Raw genomic sequence first — 16618 nt, 5'->3', positions numbered from 1 at the left:
GGGGGGGGGTCCGATCGGACCCCCCGCCCGCGGGAGGCAGATCACGTATATATACGTGATTCTGCCTGCCCGTGCCACTCTGCCGACGTATATCTACGTTAGGCGGTCGGCAAGTGGTTAAAGTTGCCTCCAGGACAGGCGACTTTGGCTGTGGCCAATCACAGAATAATCAGTTCTCTGGGAGGGAGGGGTTTGCCTGAGTAAACTAATTTCTTTTCCTGTAAAGTCGCTTCAATATAGATGGAGATCCGACTTGGAGGCAACTTCCATTGAAATCTATGGGTACAAGTTGCCTAGAAGTCACGTTGAAGTAGTACAGGAACCTTTTCTGAAGTCAGAGCAACTTCAGTAGTGTAAATTAAGACAGCTCTCATTCACTTCAATGCAATTTCTTAGGTCCCGCGACTTGGGGCAACTTGAGGTCTGACAAGTCGGATCCCAAGTTGCTGTAGTGTGAACCGGCACTTACTGTTCAAACACAAGCTCAAGATAAGCAGAGGACTTAGATGGTTTAGCGAATACAACTCGGTACAGTAATGAAAATTTTTATTACATTTTACATAAATATATGAACAAATTGTATTTTAATTACCACTAAAACTTATCCTAGCAAATGTAAATCCTCTTACAGGCACCAGTGTTTGCCCTCTAAGTGACCACCATGTCTATTACAAAAGCTGACTGACAACATTCGATTTAGATACAAACTAACATTTGTGCTAAATTAATTTAACTGCTGCTATTCCTTGCTTCTACAGCTGTTTGAAATTATGGGCCAAATCTGAACCCTCAATTTGAATAAGAGCCCATTCACACAGGGACGACTTGTCAGGCGACCTAGTCGCCTGACAAGTCGCCTCCCGTTCTGTGCTATGGAAGGGGAGCAACGCAAGTCGCTCCGACTTAGAAAAAGGTTCCTGTACGACTTCGGGGGCGACTTGCATAGACTTCTATACAGAAGTCATTTTGCAAGTCGCCCGGGCAGTCGTTTGCAGGTCGCCTCGCTGAGGCGACCTGCAAGTCGTGTTGCCCCTGTGTGAATGGGGTCTAATTTGTACTTGGCAAGAATTATTCTTCCAGTGCCAGTTCTCTAACTGAAAGTCTGGCAAGTCAGTAGTCAGTGGGGTCATTATGCAGGTGGGCACACTTCTGAAGGCAGGTGATGATACATGAAATAAAGAGGAATCACATACCAGTTGTTTATAGCAAAACAAAAAAAAAAAAAACAAAAAAAAAAAAAAAAAAATGGAGCTGTTCTCTATGGAAAAATACATACCAGGATCATCTGACAGTTTTAAAACTCTCTCTAACACGGAAATACAGTCCTTCTCGTCATCACTAACTTCTTTTAAGGTGTCTAACAGACTTCGGGCCACCATTTGTCTAAATGGAAAAAAAAAAAAAAAAAAACACAGGAAATAAGTTGGGTGATGCTTGCAAAGAAACAGGGTGTGGTGCAATCTACTGGAATACATGCGAACACAGATCTTTAACAAAGAAGTTCCTAAATTTAAAATTTGAAGAGTATACTAAAAGGAGGATCACACAAAAGAAAAGGGAACATGAATTCTTGGCAAACATCACAGTGGGTCAGCTGGCTGAAGAAGCATAATTCCTTTCTGACTAAATAAGCAATTTTGCATTCCAAGAGTGCTGCGTTTTCCCGGCAACGAACCAAAATTCTAATGGCAAGAAGAACATTTCCCCTTATGCATCTACAATTTAAATTTTGAAAAAAAGGCTGTGAACACGCATACCTATTTATCACAGACAGTGCATGACAGCCATTGCCAAAAATTTTTAGTCAAGATCATTCTGTAAAGGCAAACCACTTCTACAATTGTCTAGGATTCTTTTTAAAGCCATTTCCCAAATTAAACTTCACTTAGTTCAGGTCATAAAAATATAAAAATAAAAAAAAGAATACATAAGTGGAACAAAGTTTATTCAAAAACCTAAAAATATAAGCTAAACATAGTTACTATCCTTAGTATTACTTGCCCCCGTTTCCTCAGATTAGGCGACCCGTCAGATTTTGTAATGGAAGAGACGTTCCAGCATGCCCATTTTGGTACACCCCGCACTCGGCCGAAGGAAGGATAAAGTGAGAAGGCAGCAAGTGGACATATTTGTACACCCACGGGAGTCTTGCATTTCACAGTTATTTTTACAAGTAAACTGAGCTTATATAGAGAAATACAGTATTTAGAAATCCGTGACACGGTTTTAATGTTGAATTGTAAAAGCAGTGGCAAGCCTGCTGATCTCACACGTTTGCTAATCTCATAAAACACCAACACTTTTACAATGCAAAATCAAAACAGTCAGATTGCTAAATACTGTATTTCACTATACAAGCTCAGTTTACTGGTAAAAATAAGTGTGAAATGCAAGACTCCGGTGGGTGTACAAATATGTCCGCTTGCAGTCTTCTCGCTGTATCCTTTCTGTGGCCAAGTGCGGGGTGTACCAAGATGGCAATCTCCATATTAGGAAGAGCTCTGTACAGTATTCTATCGCGATACTTGGAAAGTAGACAAAAGCACGTTCATTTTCATTTGGCCTTCAATCAGTTTTCAATCTTATATTTCTAGTTTTGTGCAAAAACCAGTGAAAAAGCAACCAGGAACAGATATCATACAGATTTAATGAAGTGTCACGTATAGCATAAAAAGAATAATCATGGATTTTAAAAAAACTTCTGCGTTTTTATACAGCAAATATATAGTGCAGAAGTGTGACTTTCATATGTACAGCCCTGGCCAAAAGTTTTGAAAATAATGACACAAACATTACATTTTCACGGCATCTGCTGCCTCAGTTTTTGTGATGGCAATTTGCATATACTCCAGAATGTTATTATCAGATGAATTGCAATTAATTGCAAAGTCGCTCTTTGCCATGAAAATTAACTTGATCCCAAAAAAACTCCAAAAAACATTTCCACTGCATTTCAGCCCTGCCACAAAAGGACCAGCTGGGGGGCGTGGCCTGGACATGGTTTAATAAGGACGAGCATCTGTTGAGCTCCCAGCCCTCTCCCGAATACCCCGGCCTATTTCACCACAATCCCTACGGCATGCCCTCGACTAAGAAGATGAATGTGAAGGGCGGCAATCAGACAACCAAATCGGTCAAAGCAAGAGGGGAAATAGCTCGCTTTTTCCCACATTCTGAGGCGCTCTCCTTCTCTCAAGATGGTGGAGCCATGTGGCCCATCACGGGGGCCCAGAACTCTCCTGCCTCTCCCTCTGCCTCTGTGGAATCAAACTCTTACACCGAAACTCCAGCAGCTCTGCACTCGAGCCCCTCTTCCCATCCTCTTAACCTAAGAGTAGATTGCAGCGCTACGGGCACTCCTCCATGCCCTCCCGACTAAGGCAGACATTGAGTCCCTCATCGGCCACCTGGAGGAACAACACCGTAGAGACTTCCTTACGGTTAATCAGGATGTGCAATCTCTCTCCACCCAGCTGACCTCTGGTGAAACATCCCTGGAGACTCTACAGCAGTGGGTGATCTCATTGGAATCCCTTCATAATACCCACATCCAGTGGCCCTGCAGCTCCACATGGAGGACAGGAGCCAGCGTAATAACCTCCAGCTCCTGCCTGAAGCAACGGGACACGAGGAACTAGCAGAGATAGCTGTGGCCATCTTCCGCAGGATCACTGATGACACCCTCACCGCAAACCTGGAACTTGATTGGATCCACGGAGCCTTGGGACCCGACCCACCGATCACATAGGAATCACCATCCGAAGACCGTTAGCTCTCTGCATCTTCCCCATTTCACCAAGCTAAACAGAGGTCTTAGAGCCTTAATGTTTTTGACTGATCCTTAATACTGCTGTAATATAGGATATAATGCTTATAAGCACTCTTACTCCGTCACTGCATTGATGTTTTGTTTTTTTCCCCATGTTGTACCGCAGAGGTTGGGGATGAGGATGGAAGTATAGGAACCCTAACCATCCCTCCTTGCTCGCATAGCTGATGGGGACATGTGCCCGGTTAAGGTGGTTCTTCCATCTCCCCTCCAATTGTTTGGGGAGTGGGGGGAATGCATCTCAGGTTGGTGAGAGACAGCACTGACCCTTGTGTAGTCCATGCTGGGGGGGAGCTGCCTTGCCACTGGTGCAACGTGCTTTGCAGCGGTCCCTCTGACTGGTGCTTGGGTAACCCAGTATTCCCTATTCTCCTATACACGGTAATGTTCCGTGGGAGGAGCGGGAGAGATAGAGGTGCGCATCTTCACTTGTCTCACGATTCGATTACAATTATCTGGTCAACGATTTAATTCCGCGATGCATCGCGATTACCAACCAGCTCCCACTTCCACTTGGCCCGCCTAGGCGGCCCTTCCTCTCTGCAATCTTCTGGGACACATCACAGGTCCCAAAAGAATGCCCTTCTATGCAGGACAGCGCAGTGAGACATGCGCACCCGGTTGTGAAGCAGCAAGCTGTCATAGCCGGATGCTCACAGTAATATTGCCAGCGGCGTGGACAGGCGGGGGAGAGAAGGGAGGGTTTGGGTGGCCACATCGCTGGATTTGAATTAAAAATAACCTCACTCCCTTAAAAAGTGCACTAATCCGGTGCACTACAGGGTACAGGAATTCACACATCCGGCTGCTGGGAGGTCAGAAGGAATTACAATCCACAGCTGACAAACAGCCCTGTGAAGTTCCCTGTACTGTCTCTGTGCTGACAGTTCCCTGGCTTCCCCGTTTTCACCTTCCAGCACACTAGGAGTTACTGTTGTTAAAATAGCTGTGTTTTAATAAATCCCGTGTTACAATCAATTAAGTACGCCGTTGTATGAGCTTTTTAAAAAATATGGAGCTTCATCCCTCATTTCGATGTGTGTGTGCAATACATGCCGCTCAAGTGACTGCCCGGCCCGCCTCTCTCGGTCTCACATCTCTCCTGACATCAGCGGGGAATTCTCAGCCCCGCCCGCTGACTGTAGCTATCAGATCAGAAGAGAGGCGGGCGGGGCTGAGAATTCCCTGCCGACGTCAGGAGACATGAGAGGAGAGGGGCGGGCCAGGCAGTCACATGAGTGGCATGTATTGTACACACGCTAAGAAATGAGGTATGAAGCTCCATATTTTTTAAAAAGTACATACAGTGGGGCACTTAATTGGATTGTAACACAGGATTTATTAAAACACAGTTATTTTAACAATACACTCGGAGCGCTTTCCCGGAAGGGGCGGGGCAAGTCGGGATGACGTCACCTGGCAGTCGATTTTTCCGGTTGTATGCATCAATGCCACATTTGGGACACCTGAACCGCGATGCATCGATGCAGCAATTCATTTCAGCACCCCTAGGGAGAGGGGTCGCCAGAAGAATGCAGAGTCCACTGAAAAATAGATAGTACCGCCTGACCTATCATTCGACTAACAGGTCTGCTAAGTCTAGGGGAGTTTCTATCCTGTTGTCTAGTGGATCCCCATGGACTTGCTATAAGACTTTGCTGGATACAGAAGGACGCTTTGCATTTGACAAGGGTCTCCTCGGTGAGGTGCGTCTGACGCTAGCAACAATTTATGCGCCTAACGATCACCAGGATGTCTTTGTCCGTCACGTCTTAACCAAACTGCTAGATTTTAAAGAAGCTAAACTGATCCTCCTGGGGATTTTAATGCCCCCCCTGACCCCTACGGTAGACACCTCTTCAGGCTTTTCCTTTGTTCCTACTGGCTCCCACAAGCGAATTGCACAGTCCCTACATAAAGCCCAACTGATGTATGGTGGTTACAACATTCGGGAGAAAGAAATTACATGTTCTATTTGTCTCCTCATAGAGTCTACACAAGAATTTATTTTTTCTTGATCCCCCACAATCAACTACATGCTGTATGGGAAACCTCCATTTGGTCAATAACATGGTGAGACCATGCTCCCATCTCACTGCCCTATGCCCTTTTAGATGTCGCTTCCTCTGTGACCCAATTCTGGAGACTAAATGAAAGCCTCGTACAGGTGCCTGAAATACTGTTAGATATGTCTAAAGAATTAACATTGTATTTTCAGACAAAACGGTACACCAGACAGACAGTGACCCAGGGATAGTGTGGGAAGCCCATAAGACTGTTATCCGGGGTACTAACCACTTACTTACTGGGCACTTAAACTCCCCCTCCTGCCCAGACCAATTTTAGCGCTGACGCACGTTGAATGACAATTGCGCGGTAATACAACACTGTACCCAAATGAAATTTTTATAATTTTTTTCACACACAGAGCTTTCTTTTGGTGGTATTTAATTACAGCTGGATTTTTTTTTTTTGCTAAAACAAACAAAAAAAAAATGGAAAAAAAAAAAAAAAAAAAAAAAAAAAATCATGTTTCATAGTTTGTTATAAAATTTTGCAAACAGGTAATTGTTCTCCTTTGTTGATATGTGCTCATGAGGTGGCACTGATAGGCTGCACTGATAGATGGCACTGGTAGGTGACACTGATGAGCAGCACTGTTGACGAGGCACTGTAGGCACTGATGAGCTGGCGGCAGCTCTCCTTGATCGGGACCGGTGATCATTTTAGTTTTTTTAAAAATACCCGATTACCAGCTAGGTTTACATCACATGATCAGCTGTCAATAGCTGACAGCTGATCACGTGGTAAGGGGTCGGGATCGACCTCTTACTCTGATCTGTGAGCGGCGCAGGCCGCTTGAGCACGGAAGGACGTCTATTGACACCCTCCCGGCAAAGTAGGTCCACGCTGTAGCCGTCATTCGGCTATAGCGCAGATCTGAAGAAGTTGAGCACACCCCCCAAATCAAATGGGAAAGGGGGAAACAGTTAGCTAAGCTCCTCACCAAACTTCATATACTGGAATCCCAACAAAAACATGCCCTCTCAGACCCTAGACAAACTTACCTCTCTCCGCGGTCAGATGAATGATTTACTACGTTATAAACCAAGGCAGCATTACATGCCGCACAATAGAAGTTATGAATACGGTGAGAAATGTGGGTAAACTTTGGCCAGGTCTATTAGGGAGCATAAACTCCGAACTTATATACCTCATATTAGGTCCTCAAGTGCTCAAAAAACCACCTTGTCCACGCAGATTTCACAAGTTTCAGAGACTTTTACGCTTCTTTCTACAACTTACCCACTACATTGGGTTCCCAAATTCTTATAGACGAATACTTTAAATCATCTCATATCCCTCCGCTTTCACCCAAGCTCCATGAAGAGCTTGATGCACCAATAAAGCTGGAAGAACTAGAACAAGCCGTTGGCTCGACTAAACCGGGAAAGGCTCCGGGCCCAGGCGGCTTCACTCTTCAATATTATCATACCATGCTCCGACTTGTTCAACGACCTTGGAACAGTCGCGGTCCTCCCTAGAGATACTTTGAGGGTGCATAGATCCATCATACCCAAGGAAGGAAAGGACCCGACCTCGTGCGGCAGTTATAGGCCCATCTCTCTCCTGAACACTGATCTTAACCACTTGCCGACAGCCTCACGCAGAATGGCACGGGCAGAGTAACGTATGGGTACATTACTTGCCTCCCGCAGGTGGGTGGGTGCGTCGCGTCACCAACACTACACATACATTAGAACACGCAGGCACACTAATCACCCCCCAATCACCCCCCTGCACCCCCTGTCACAGTGATGAAACCAACAGCAGTTTTTTTTTTTTACTGATTACTGCATTGTCATTTGTGACTATTATAAGTGGTAGGGCAGTTAGTGTTAGGCCCCTTTAGATCTAGGGTATCCCCCTAATAAAGGTTTAACCCCTTGATCACCCCGTCGCCAGTGTCACTAAGTGATCTTTTTTCTGATAGCCGTATTAGTGTCGCAGGTGACGCTAGTTAGCCAGGTAAGTATTTAGATTCACCGTCAGCTTTTTATAGCGTCAGGTACCCCCCATATACTACCTAGTAAAGGTTTTAACCCCCTGATTGCCCCCTAGTTAACCCTTTCACCAGTGATCACCGTATAACTGTTTTGGGTGAAGCTGGTTAGTTAGTTTAGTTAGTTAGCCCCCCGACGTTTATTACCCAAAAAAGGTTTAACCCCCCGATTGCCTGGCGGGTGATATAAGTTAGATTTTAGGGTCAGATAGGGTCTGCATCGCCCCAGGCAGCGTAAGGTTAGTGCTAGTACCGCTAACACCCACGCAGGCAGCATACACCTCCCTTAGTGGTATAGTATCTGAACGGATCGATATCTAATCTGATCAGATCTATACTAGTGTCCCCAGCAGTTTAGGGTTCCCAAAAACGCAGTGTTAGCGGGATTAGCCCAGATACCTGCTAGCACCTGCGTTTTGCCCCTCCGCCCAGCCCAGCCCACCCAAGTGCAGTATCGATCACTGTCACCTACAAAACACTAAACACACATAACTGCAGCGTTCGCAGAGTCAGGTCTGATCCCTGCGATCGCTAACAGTTCTTTTGGTAGCATTTGAATCAGTCGCTAACAGTCAGGAGCTTTTTTACCTGTGAATCTCACTAGTGTACCACTAAATTTAGAGCCCAAAATGGCAAAATCGAAGGTACACTAGTGAAGAGGCCTACACGTTTCTGAGCATGACAGATAGTGAAGAGGAAGTCACTCATCTGTCAGAATCAGGCTCAGAATAAAAACCTGTAGACAGTGGCTCCATGACAGATAGCTCTGACGACGAAGTTGTGGTCCCTGCCAAGGTCAGGCGTACCAGACCCCGGTCTTCTGCTGCTGTTGAGGTGCAAGAACCGCAGGTCCCTCGTATGGAGCAGAGAAGTACTAGCGCCGCTATTCCTTCTGGTGAACTGGCAAGCACCAGCGGCCTAGTACACCCTGGTCGTACATCCAGCACTGCAGTAACACTTGGTGATGTGGTGAGTCCCATAAGTGCAGTTCAAGCTGGTGAGGTGGCAAGCATAAGTAGTGTCCCGCTGCCACCAAGAAGACAACGACAGGCCCGTGGAGCCCATAGTGCCCTTCCTGCTGCATTCGCCAATCCTAATTGGGAACCCGCCACTTCTGCAGCACCCGTACTTCCCCCATTCACTGGCTAACCCGGCATTCAGGTGGAAACAGTTGATTTTACGTCACTTGGATTTTTATTCGCTGTTTTTCACCGAAGATCTCTATAGATCTATTGTGGACCAAAGCAATTTGTATGCTGGTCAATACATTGCCACTATTCCCCAGTCCTCCCTTGCCAGAGATTGGGGACCAATTACGGTTTCTGAATTTAAGATCTTTCTGAGCCTTTCCCTCAACATGGGCATAGTTAAAATGTGTACATTGCGGTCATATTGTTCCACTGACCCAATTTACCATATGCCCGTGTTCTCTGTTTCCATGACCAGGGCACGATACGAGCAGATCTTGCGGTTCATGCATTTCAACAACAATGAACTCTGTCATCCTCGTGGAGACCCTGGATACGATCAGCTCTACAAAATTTGGCCCCTCGTAAACTACTTCAACCAACATTTTGCAGACTTGTTTACTCCCCATCAAGTTGTCTGCGTTGATGAGTCTCTGATTAAGTTTTCTGGCCGCTTGTCATTCAAACAGTACCTTCCCAGCAAGCGTGCCAGATACGGGGTCAAGATGCAGAAGCTCTTTGACAGGGCCACAGGCTATACATGTAATTTTATGGTTTACGAGGGAAAAAAGATAGCCACGTAGAGCCGCCAAACTGCCCAGATTACATAGGGAGCGCTGGCAAGATTATGTGGGACTTGGTGTCACCCTTATTGGGAAAGGGGTACCACTTGTACGTGGACAATTATTACACGAGCGTGCCACTTTCAAGTCACTTGTTTGATCATCAGATTGGAGCATGTGGCACCGTGCGACCTAATCGCCGGGGCTTTCCCCAGGAGCTTGTAGATTCCCATCTTAGGCTGGGGGAGAGAGCCTGCTTGAAGTGTAATCACTTGCTCGCTATGAAGTGGAGGGATAATAAGAATGTTTTCATTCTTACCTCCCTTCATGCAGACACGACGGTCCAAATTCCTACGGCAACTAGTGTTGTGGAGAATGCCTGTGTCCACGAATATAACCAAAATATGGGAGGGGTGGACCTCAACGACCAGTTGTTGGCACTGTACCCAGTTGCCCGTAAGGCCAGACGCTGGAACAAGAAAGTGTCTGTATACTTATTTCAATTGGCTTTGCTAAATGCTCATGTGCTATACAGAGCTTCAGGATGGACTGGATCCTTCCTTAAATTCCAGGAAGAGATTGTCAGAGCCCTACTGTTTCCAGACGGTGCTCCACCTCACCTTCCCAATCCAAATGCAGTAAGCCGGCTGCATGAGAGGCATTTTCCTTATGTCCTCCCGAGTACCCCTACCCAACGAGCCCCCCAAAGATGATGTCGTGTCTGCAGCAAGCGCGGATATAGGCGTGACACCCGTTATTATTGTTCCCGCAGTCCTGACAATCCTGGTCTTTGAATTGGTGAATGTTTTGAACGCTACCATACACTAGTTGAGTATTAGCGTAGTGTACAGCAGTGCACAGACTAGGCACACTTTCACAGGGTCTCCCAAGATGCCATCGCATTTTGAGAGACCCAAACCTGGAACCGCTTACAGTTAACAAAAAAAAAAAAAAAATTTAAAAAACACAAAGAAAATATAAAATAAAACAAAATTAGTTGTCGTTTTATTGTTCTCATCTTTTTTTACTGTATTCCATTCTGCAATATTTTATTGTTATTATGTTTTATCATGTTTGCTTTTCAGGTGTGTAATTTTTTTTATACGTTACTGTTTACTGTGTTTTATTGTTAACATTTTTTATTTCAGGTACGCCATTCAGCTGCAGCACAGATTTATCTATCTTGACAGCAACAGGGTTTGTTCCCACGATACATAAAGCCGTGACTCCAGCGCTGTAGGAGGTAATTTCACCACCACAGTTATAAAAAAAAAAAAAAAGAGCATATATGCCGAAGCATGGGGTCAGCAGGGGTGGAGGAGCGATTTGCTCCTAACTTTTGCAGGCGGATGCCCCCATGCTTCGGTATATATATATATATATATATATATATATATATATATATATATATATATATATATATATTAGGAACACAGATAGCGTTAAATGTTTTATCTTTTACTATTTTTTTTTGTATTTGCTTTGCAGGTATGGTATGTCTTACCGTTATACTGTAATGTTACTTTGTTTTATTGTTAACCATCATATCCTTAGCAAGTACACCATTCAGTTGCAGCGCGGATTCATTTATCTTGACAGCAACAGCGTTTGCTCCCACGATACATAAAGCCGTAACTCCAGCGCTGTCGGAGGTGATTTCACCACCAGTTAAAAACAAAATGGTGCATGTATGCCCATCATTAGAAGTGGGTGGATGAAGGGAGGTATTCTAATGGTGGGCATACCCACCAATCAATCTCTTTTTTCGCTCAGCCCACAGGCTGCTAAAAAAAAAAAAAAAAAAAAAAGGATTACAATATATGCCCAACAAGGACCAGCCACGTACTGGCATGTTGCTGGACTTTAAGTGGTTATACCAGAATGATGCCTGCGGGTTTAGGTATCATCTTGGTATCATTCTTTTCAGCCAGCGGTCAGCTTTCATGTAAAAGCAATATTAGTGGCTAATTAGCCTCCAGACTGATTTTACAAGCAGTGGGAGGGAATGTCTCCCCCTCCCATCGTCTTCCATGGTTTTCTCTGGCTCTCCTGTCCCAACAGGGAACCTGAGAATGAAGCCGGTGTTTCCACCAGCTGACCATAGAGTTGATCAGAGATCAGAATGGCTCCAATCATCTCTATGGCCTAAGAAACCGGAAGCTACGAGCATCTCATGACTTAGATTTTGCTGGATGTAAACAGCGCCATTGGGAAATTCTGAAAGCATTTTATCACACCAATCTTGGTGTGGTCAGATGCTTTGGAGGGCAGAGGAGAGATCTAGGGTGCATGCAGAAAGCCTTCACTGCTCTTCTAAACTTAGAAAACATCTGCTCTGTTTTCTAAGTTTAGAAGAGCAGTGAAGGCTTTCTGCATGCACCACTCTTTATTAATTCCCCCATAAATCTCACAACACTGCAAGTACACCATATGAAAACCAAAAGGTGTAAATGTTGGCTAAATACGGCACCTTTGAAAATGTGAGGTTACCTGTAAACAAAGCACTGCAGATAACCCTTGTGGACCAGTTGGGAAAACAGCAATTAATGATACAGTATCTCTCCAAGCTATTTGAAATTTACCCCATGTCGTTTACTCCTACCTTAAATTCCGGATGGATGCCTTTTGAAAGCGATCTGGTGACACAGGTGGAAATTAGGTGGTGAGGGGGACACCAACCGCTTGGATCATCGGATTCACATCTACATGCCCATTACCCCTGCAGGGGTTGGGCGCTCCGGTGAGTGGGGGCACTAGAGGGGACTCCACACGGGACAGTATACACTCAGTGGGACGGACTGAAGATGCACTAGCCTGCTGCACAAGAATTGTTTATTTACACTGAACTGAACGATAGAATTATTATTCACGGCTATTTTTATTTATTTTTATTTTTTTTGATGCTCTGGTTGCTTGGACTTTCATTTTCTTTTTTGGCTTTTTTCACTTTTTTGATTCTCTTTGTGCACCTATATTGTTTGCACACTACATACCGATAGTCCTTTTTTTAGTTTATTTATATTTTTACATTTTTTCATCCAACACCACTCAGCTTCACTAGTACATATACTAATTTTTAGTCGGCAACACAGTGTTTGTCCTCTCTTCTAGGTATACCCACCCATACCTTTCATTGTACACATATATATTTTTTGTGGTTCTTTATACACATCTGATTGATCATTCACCTTTGTTTTTGCTTGGAGTTCTATTTAATAATTCAAGTATTATTTTTAAATTTTTTATCTTGGGTAGTCTGCACAATTTTTCTGACTATTTTCAGCACATATATTTATTTCCCATAACAATTTACATTGTGTTACACGTCTCACCCACCCAGAATTGGGGTGTTATGCTTCCCTTTTGTTAGGAGTTTGTATAGTTTATTGATTTATTTATTATCATTTTTTATCAGTGAACAGCGCCAATCCCCTATTTCTTCAGATTACACAATTATTGGATCGCACCGTTGGTGCTTTCTCTATTAGGAGAGCTGCAGTTCGGTCATAAGCCCGTCCTAAGCGCGGAACACCACTATATACATAAGCTTCTAAATGTTGTGCATAAAATGCCAGGATAGTTCAAAACTCCCCCCAAATGACCCCATTTTGGAAAGGAGACACCCCAAGCTATTTACTGAGAGGCATTTCGAGTCCATGGAATATTTTATAATTTTGACACAAGTTGCGGGAAAAAGACAAAATTTTTTTTTTTTTTGCACAAAGTTGTCACTAAATGATATATTGCTCAAACATACACCCCAAAATACATTCTGTTGCTTCTCCTGAGTACGGGGATACCACGTGTGAGACTTTTTGGGAGCCTAGCTGTGTACAGGACCCCCAAAACCATGCACCGCCTTCGGGCTTTCTAAGGGTGTAAATTTTTGATTTCACTCCTCACTGCCTAGCACAGTTTTGGAGGCCATGGCACAACCCCCCCCCCCCCCCCCCCCCAAGTGACCCCATTTTGGAAAGTAGACACCCCAAGCTATGAGAGTTATGGTGAGTATTTTGCAGATCTCACTTTTTGTCACAAAGTTTTAAAAATTGAAAAAAATAAATAAATAAATACATTTTTCTTTTCTTTCTTCATTTTCAAAAACAAATGAGAGCAGCAAAATACTCACCATGCCTCTCCGCAAATAGCTTGGGGTGTCTACTTTCCAAAATGAGGTAATTTGAGGGGGGGTTGTGCCATCTTGGCATTTTATGGCCTTCAAAACTGATAGATAGTGAGGAGCGAAATCAAAAATTTACGCCCTCTGAAATAATGAAGGCGGTGCTTGGTTTTCGGGACCCTGTACGCGGCTAGGCTCCCAAAAAGTCCCACACATGAGGTATCCCCATACTCAGAAGTAGCAAAATGTATTTTGGGGTGCAATTCCACATATAATCATGGCACGTGTGAGCAATATATCATTTAGTGTAAACTTTTTTTTTTTTTTTTTTTTTCGTCATTATTCAATCACTTGGGACAAAAAAGTTAAATATTCAATGGGCTCAGCATGCCTCTCAGCAATTTCCTTGGAATGTCTACTTTCAAAAATGGGGTCATTTGGGGGGGGTTGTACTGCCCTGCCATTTTAGCACCTCAAGAAATGTGATAGGCAGTCAAACTAAAAGCCGTGTAAATTCCAGAAAATGTACCGTAGTTTGTAGACGCTATAACTTTTGCGCAAACCAATAAATATATGCTTATTGACATTTTTTTTTACCAAAGACATGTGACTGAATACATTTTGGCCTAAATGTATGACTAAAATTGAGTTTATTGGATTTTTCTTATAACAAAAAGTAGAAAATATTATTTATTTTCAAAATTTTAGGTTTATAATCGCAAAAAATAAAAAAAAAAAATAGCAGAGGCAATCAAATACCATCAAAACAAAGCTCTATTTGCGGGAGAAAAAGGACGCAAATTTTGTTTGGGTACAACATTGCATGACCGTGCAATTACCAGTTAAAGCAGCGAAGTGCCAAATTGTAAAAAGTCCTCTGGTCTTTAGGCAGCCTAATGGTCCGGGGCTTAAGTGGTTAAATTGTTCAACAAGATCCTTGCGACTGTGTGACATTTAAAGGAATTGGTCCACTTGGACCAAGTGAGCTTTGTCCCCCCCCAGAGAGGCGAGGGACAACACGACAAAAGTTCTCAACCTGCTCCATGTTGCCAGTTCGACTCGGACGCCCTGTGTCTTTCTTAGCACAGACGCGGAAAAGGCATTTGACCGTGTGAATTGGCAATATATGTTTTCGGTCCTTCGTCATCTTGGCCTGGGAAATAAAATTATCATTTGCTGGATTACAAAAATTTACTCCAACCCTACAGGTTAAAGCCAACGGAGAATTATCTGACTCTTTCCCCATTACGAATGGAACCAGACAGAGGTATCCACTGTCCCCCGTTATTTGCTCTGTCACTTGAACAGTTTCTGTGCAGAATCTATCTGAACCCCCACATTCAGGGTTTATCCATTGGAGACACCCAATACAAAATTTCAGCATATGCAGACGATTTATTCTTCTCTCTATATTTCTATATTTCTCTCTATACTTCTATATTTAGAAATACTATCAGGCAATTCACCTTGGTACAATTATTGATTGGTGTCGCCACCGCTGCTCTACATTATGGGCCAAAGATAGAGCAGGCCCAAATTAACATTCTGCCGACGGGAGCTCTATGGTGCTATGACCACTAGCCACCGTTATTGAAATCACACCCTTTATTGGGTACAACACTCCACATAGGCTCCTGGGTTAGTAGTCAGAACTCTTTCCTCCCCAGATTCCCCCATTTTCCTTGTTATGGGAAACCCATGGTTCCCTCCTGGTCTTGACCCCCACATGCTTCGGATCATGAAACGATTAGGCAGAATCCAGGCATCCCATTTTTTTAATGGGGGGACTGTGGCCTTCCACAGAAGTATTAGGGAACGATGTAGGCCCCTTTCAACTGTCCTTTTGGACAGCACTCCAACTACGACACTTCCTCAATACCTTACCTAACCCACAGAGATTTGGCTGTCCACTGACGACCTTTGAAGAATATTGCTTTGAAGAAGGCGCCCCCACACTAGTTCTATCCAAAACGTACTCCCTACTGAACTGTCCGACCACACAGCCATACTTACCGTTCTTAGACAAATGGGAGAAGGAACTGCAACGTAAATGTTCTGTACAAAAATTCAGGAGACCAATTATAAACTCTTAACAAGGTGGTATCTCAGCCCTCATCTCTTACATAAATATTATCCCGCCACTACTGACTGCTGCTGGAAATGCCAGGGGGACAGAGGAACACCACTTCATGTATTTTGGTCGTGTCCTAAATTAACCCACTTTTGGACAACAGTCAGTCAAGAAGTATTCATACCCCTTGAAATTGTCCAGTCAGTCAAGAATCCTGGTGAACCGGCCTTTTTCCTTTTGCCCATCTCTACCACTTCAGCCAAACGCTATAAAGAATCCATCGTATGACACCTTTTGAATGCTGCAAAGTCCTGTATCCCACTCTATTGGAAGAAACAACTACCGCCATCTATTGCTGACTGGCTTCATAAGGTGGAAGACATTAATAGAATAGAGGATATAGTACTCACTACGCAACATCAACCAGAAAAATATTCTAAAACTTGGAGGCTTTAGAATCAGTTTGTCCTCTGCAGAGGGTATAGCCGCAGTCTGTTCATTTTGGTTGTCCTGAGCCAACGCCATCCTGACCCCCTTCCTATGTATATTTTATTTTCTCTCTGATTATTGAAAATGAGAAAATGGATATGGACGGACAAGGACATTACTCCACTATCCATTTTTCGTCATTGCTGCAATAAAAATGGTTGGATTTTATTCTTTCAATCCTTCCTGCCATTATCCATAGAGGTTTTGTTTAGAATAATCATTTTGGTTCAACTTTGGTTGATTTCTGTTCTTAATGTCAATTCCTTGTCTGATGTTGTACCTGATTTCTCAAAAGT

The 16618-nt window shown here is 43.8% G+C and overlaps 1 protein-coding gene across 7 annotated transcripts in view; it reads right to left on the bottom strand.

Annotated features, from left to right (window-relative positions):
- The window catches only part of PPP4R1 (protein phosphatase 4 regulatory subunit 1), a 152865-nt gene that overhangs the window by 92068 nt on the left and 44179 nt on the right, over positions 1-16618 (bottom strand). For all 7 annotated transcript variants that reach the window (XM_073631341.1, XM_073631342.1, XM_073631343.1 and 4 more), the window contains exon 4: positions 1277-1383. In XM_073631341.1, the coding sequence (XP_073487442.1) occupies positions 1277-1383 (107 nt within the window). The remainder of the gene's footprint in view (positions 1-1276; positions 1384-16618) is intronic.

Source organism: Aquarana catesbeiana, linkage group LG05, assembly GCF_042186555.1.
Source record: "Aquarana catesbeiana isolate 2022-GZ linkage group LG05, ASM4218655v1, whole genome shotgun sequence".
Lineage (NCBI taxonomy): Eukaryota > Metazoa > Chordata > Amphibia > Anura > Ranidae > Aquarana > Aquarana catesbeiana.
This window is presented reverse-complemented; position numbering and strand designations above follow the sequence as displayed.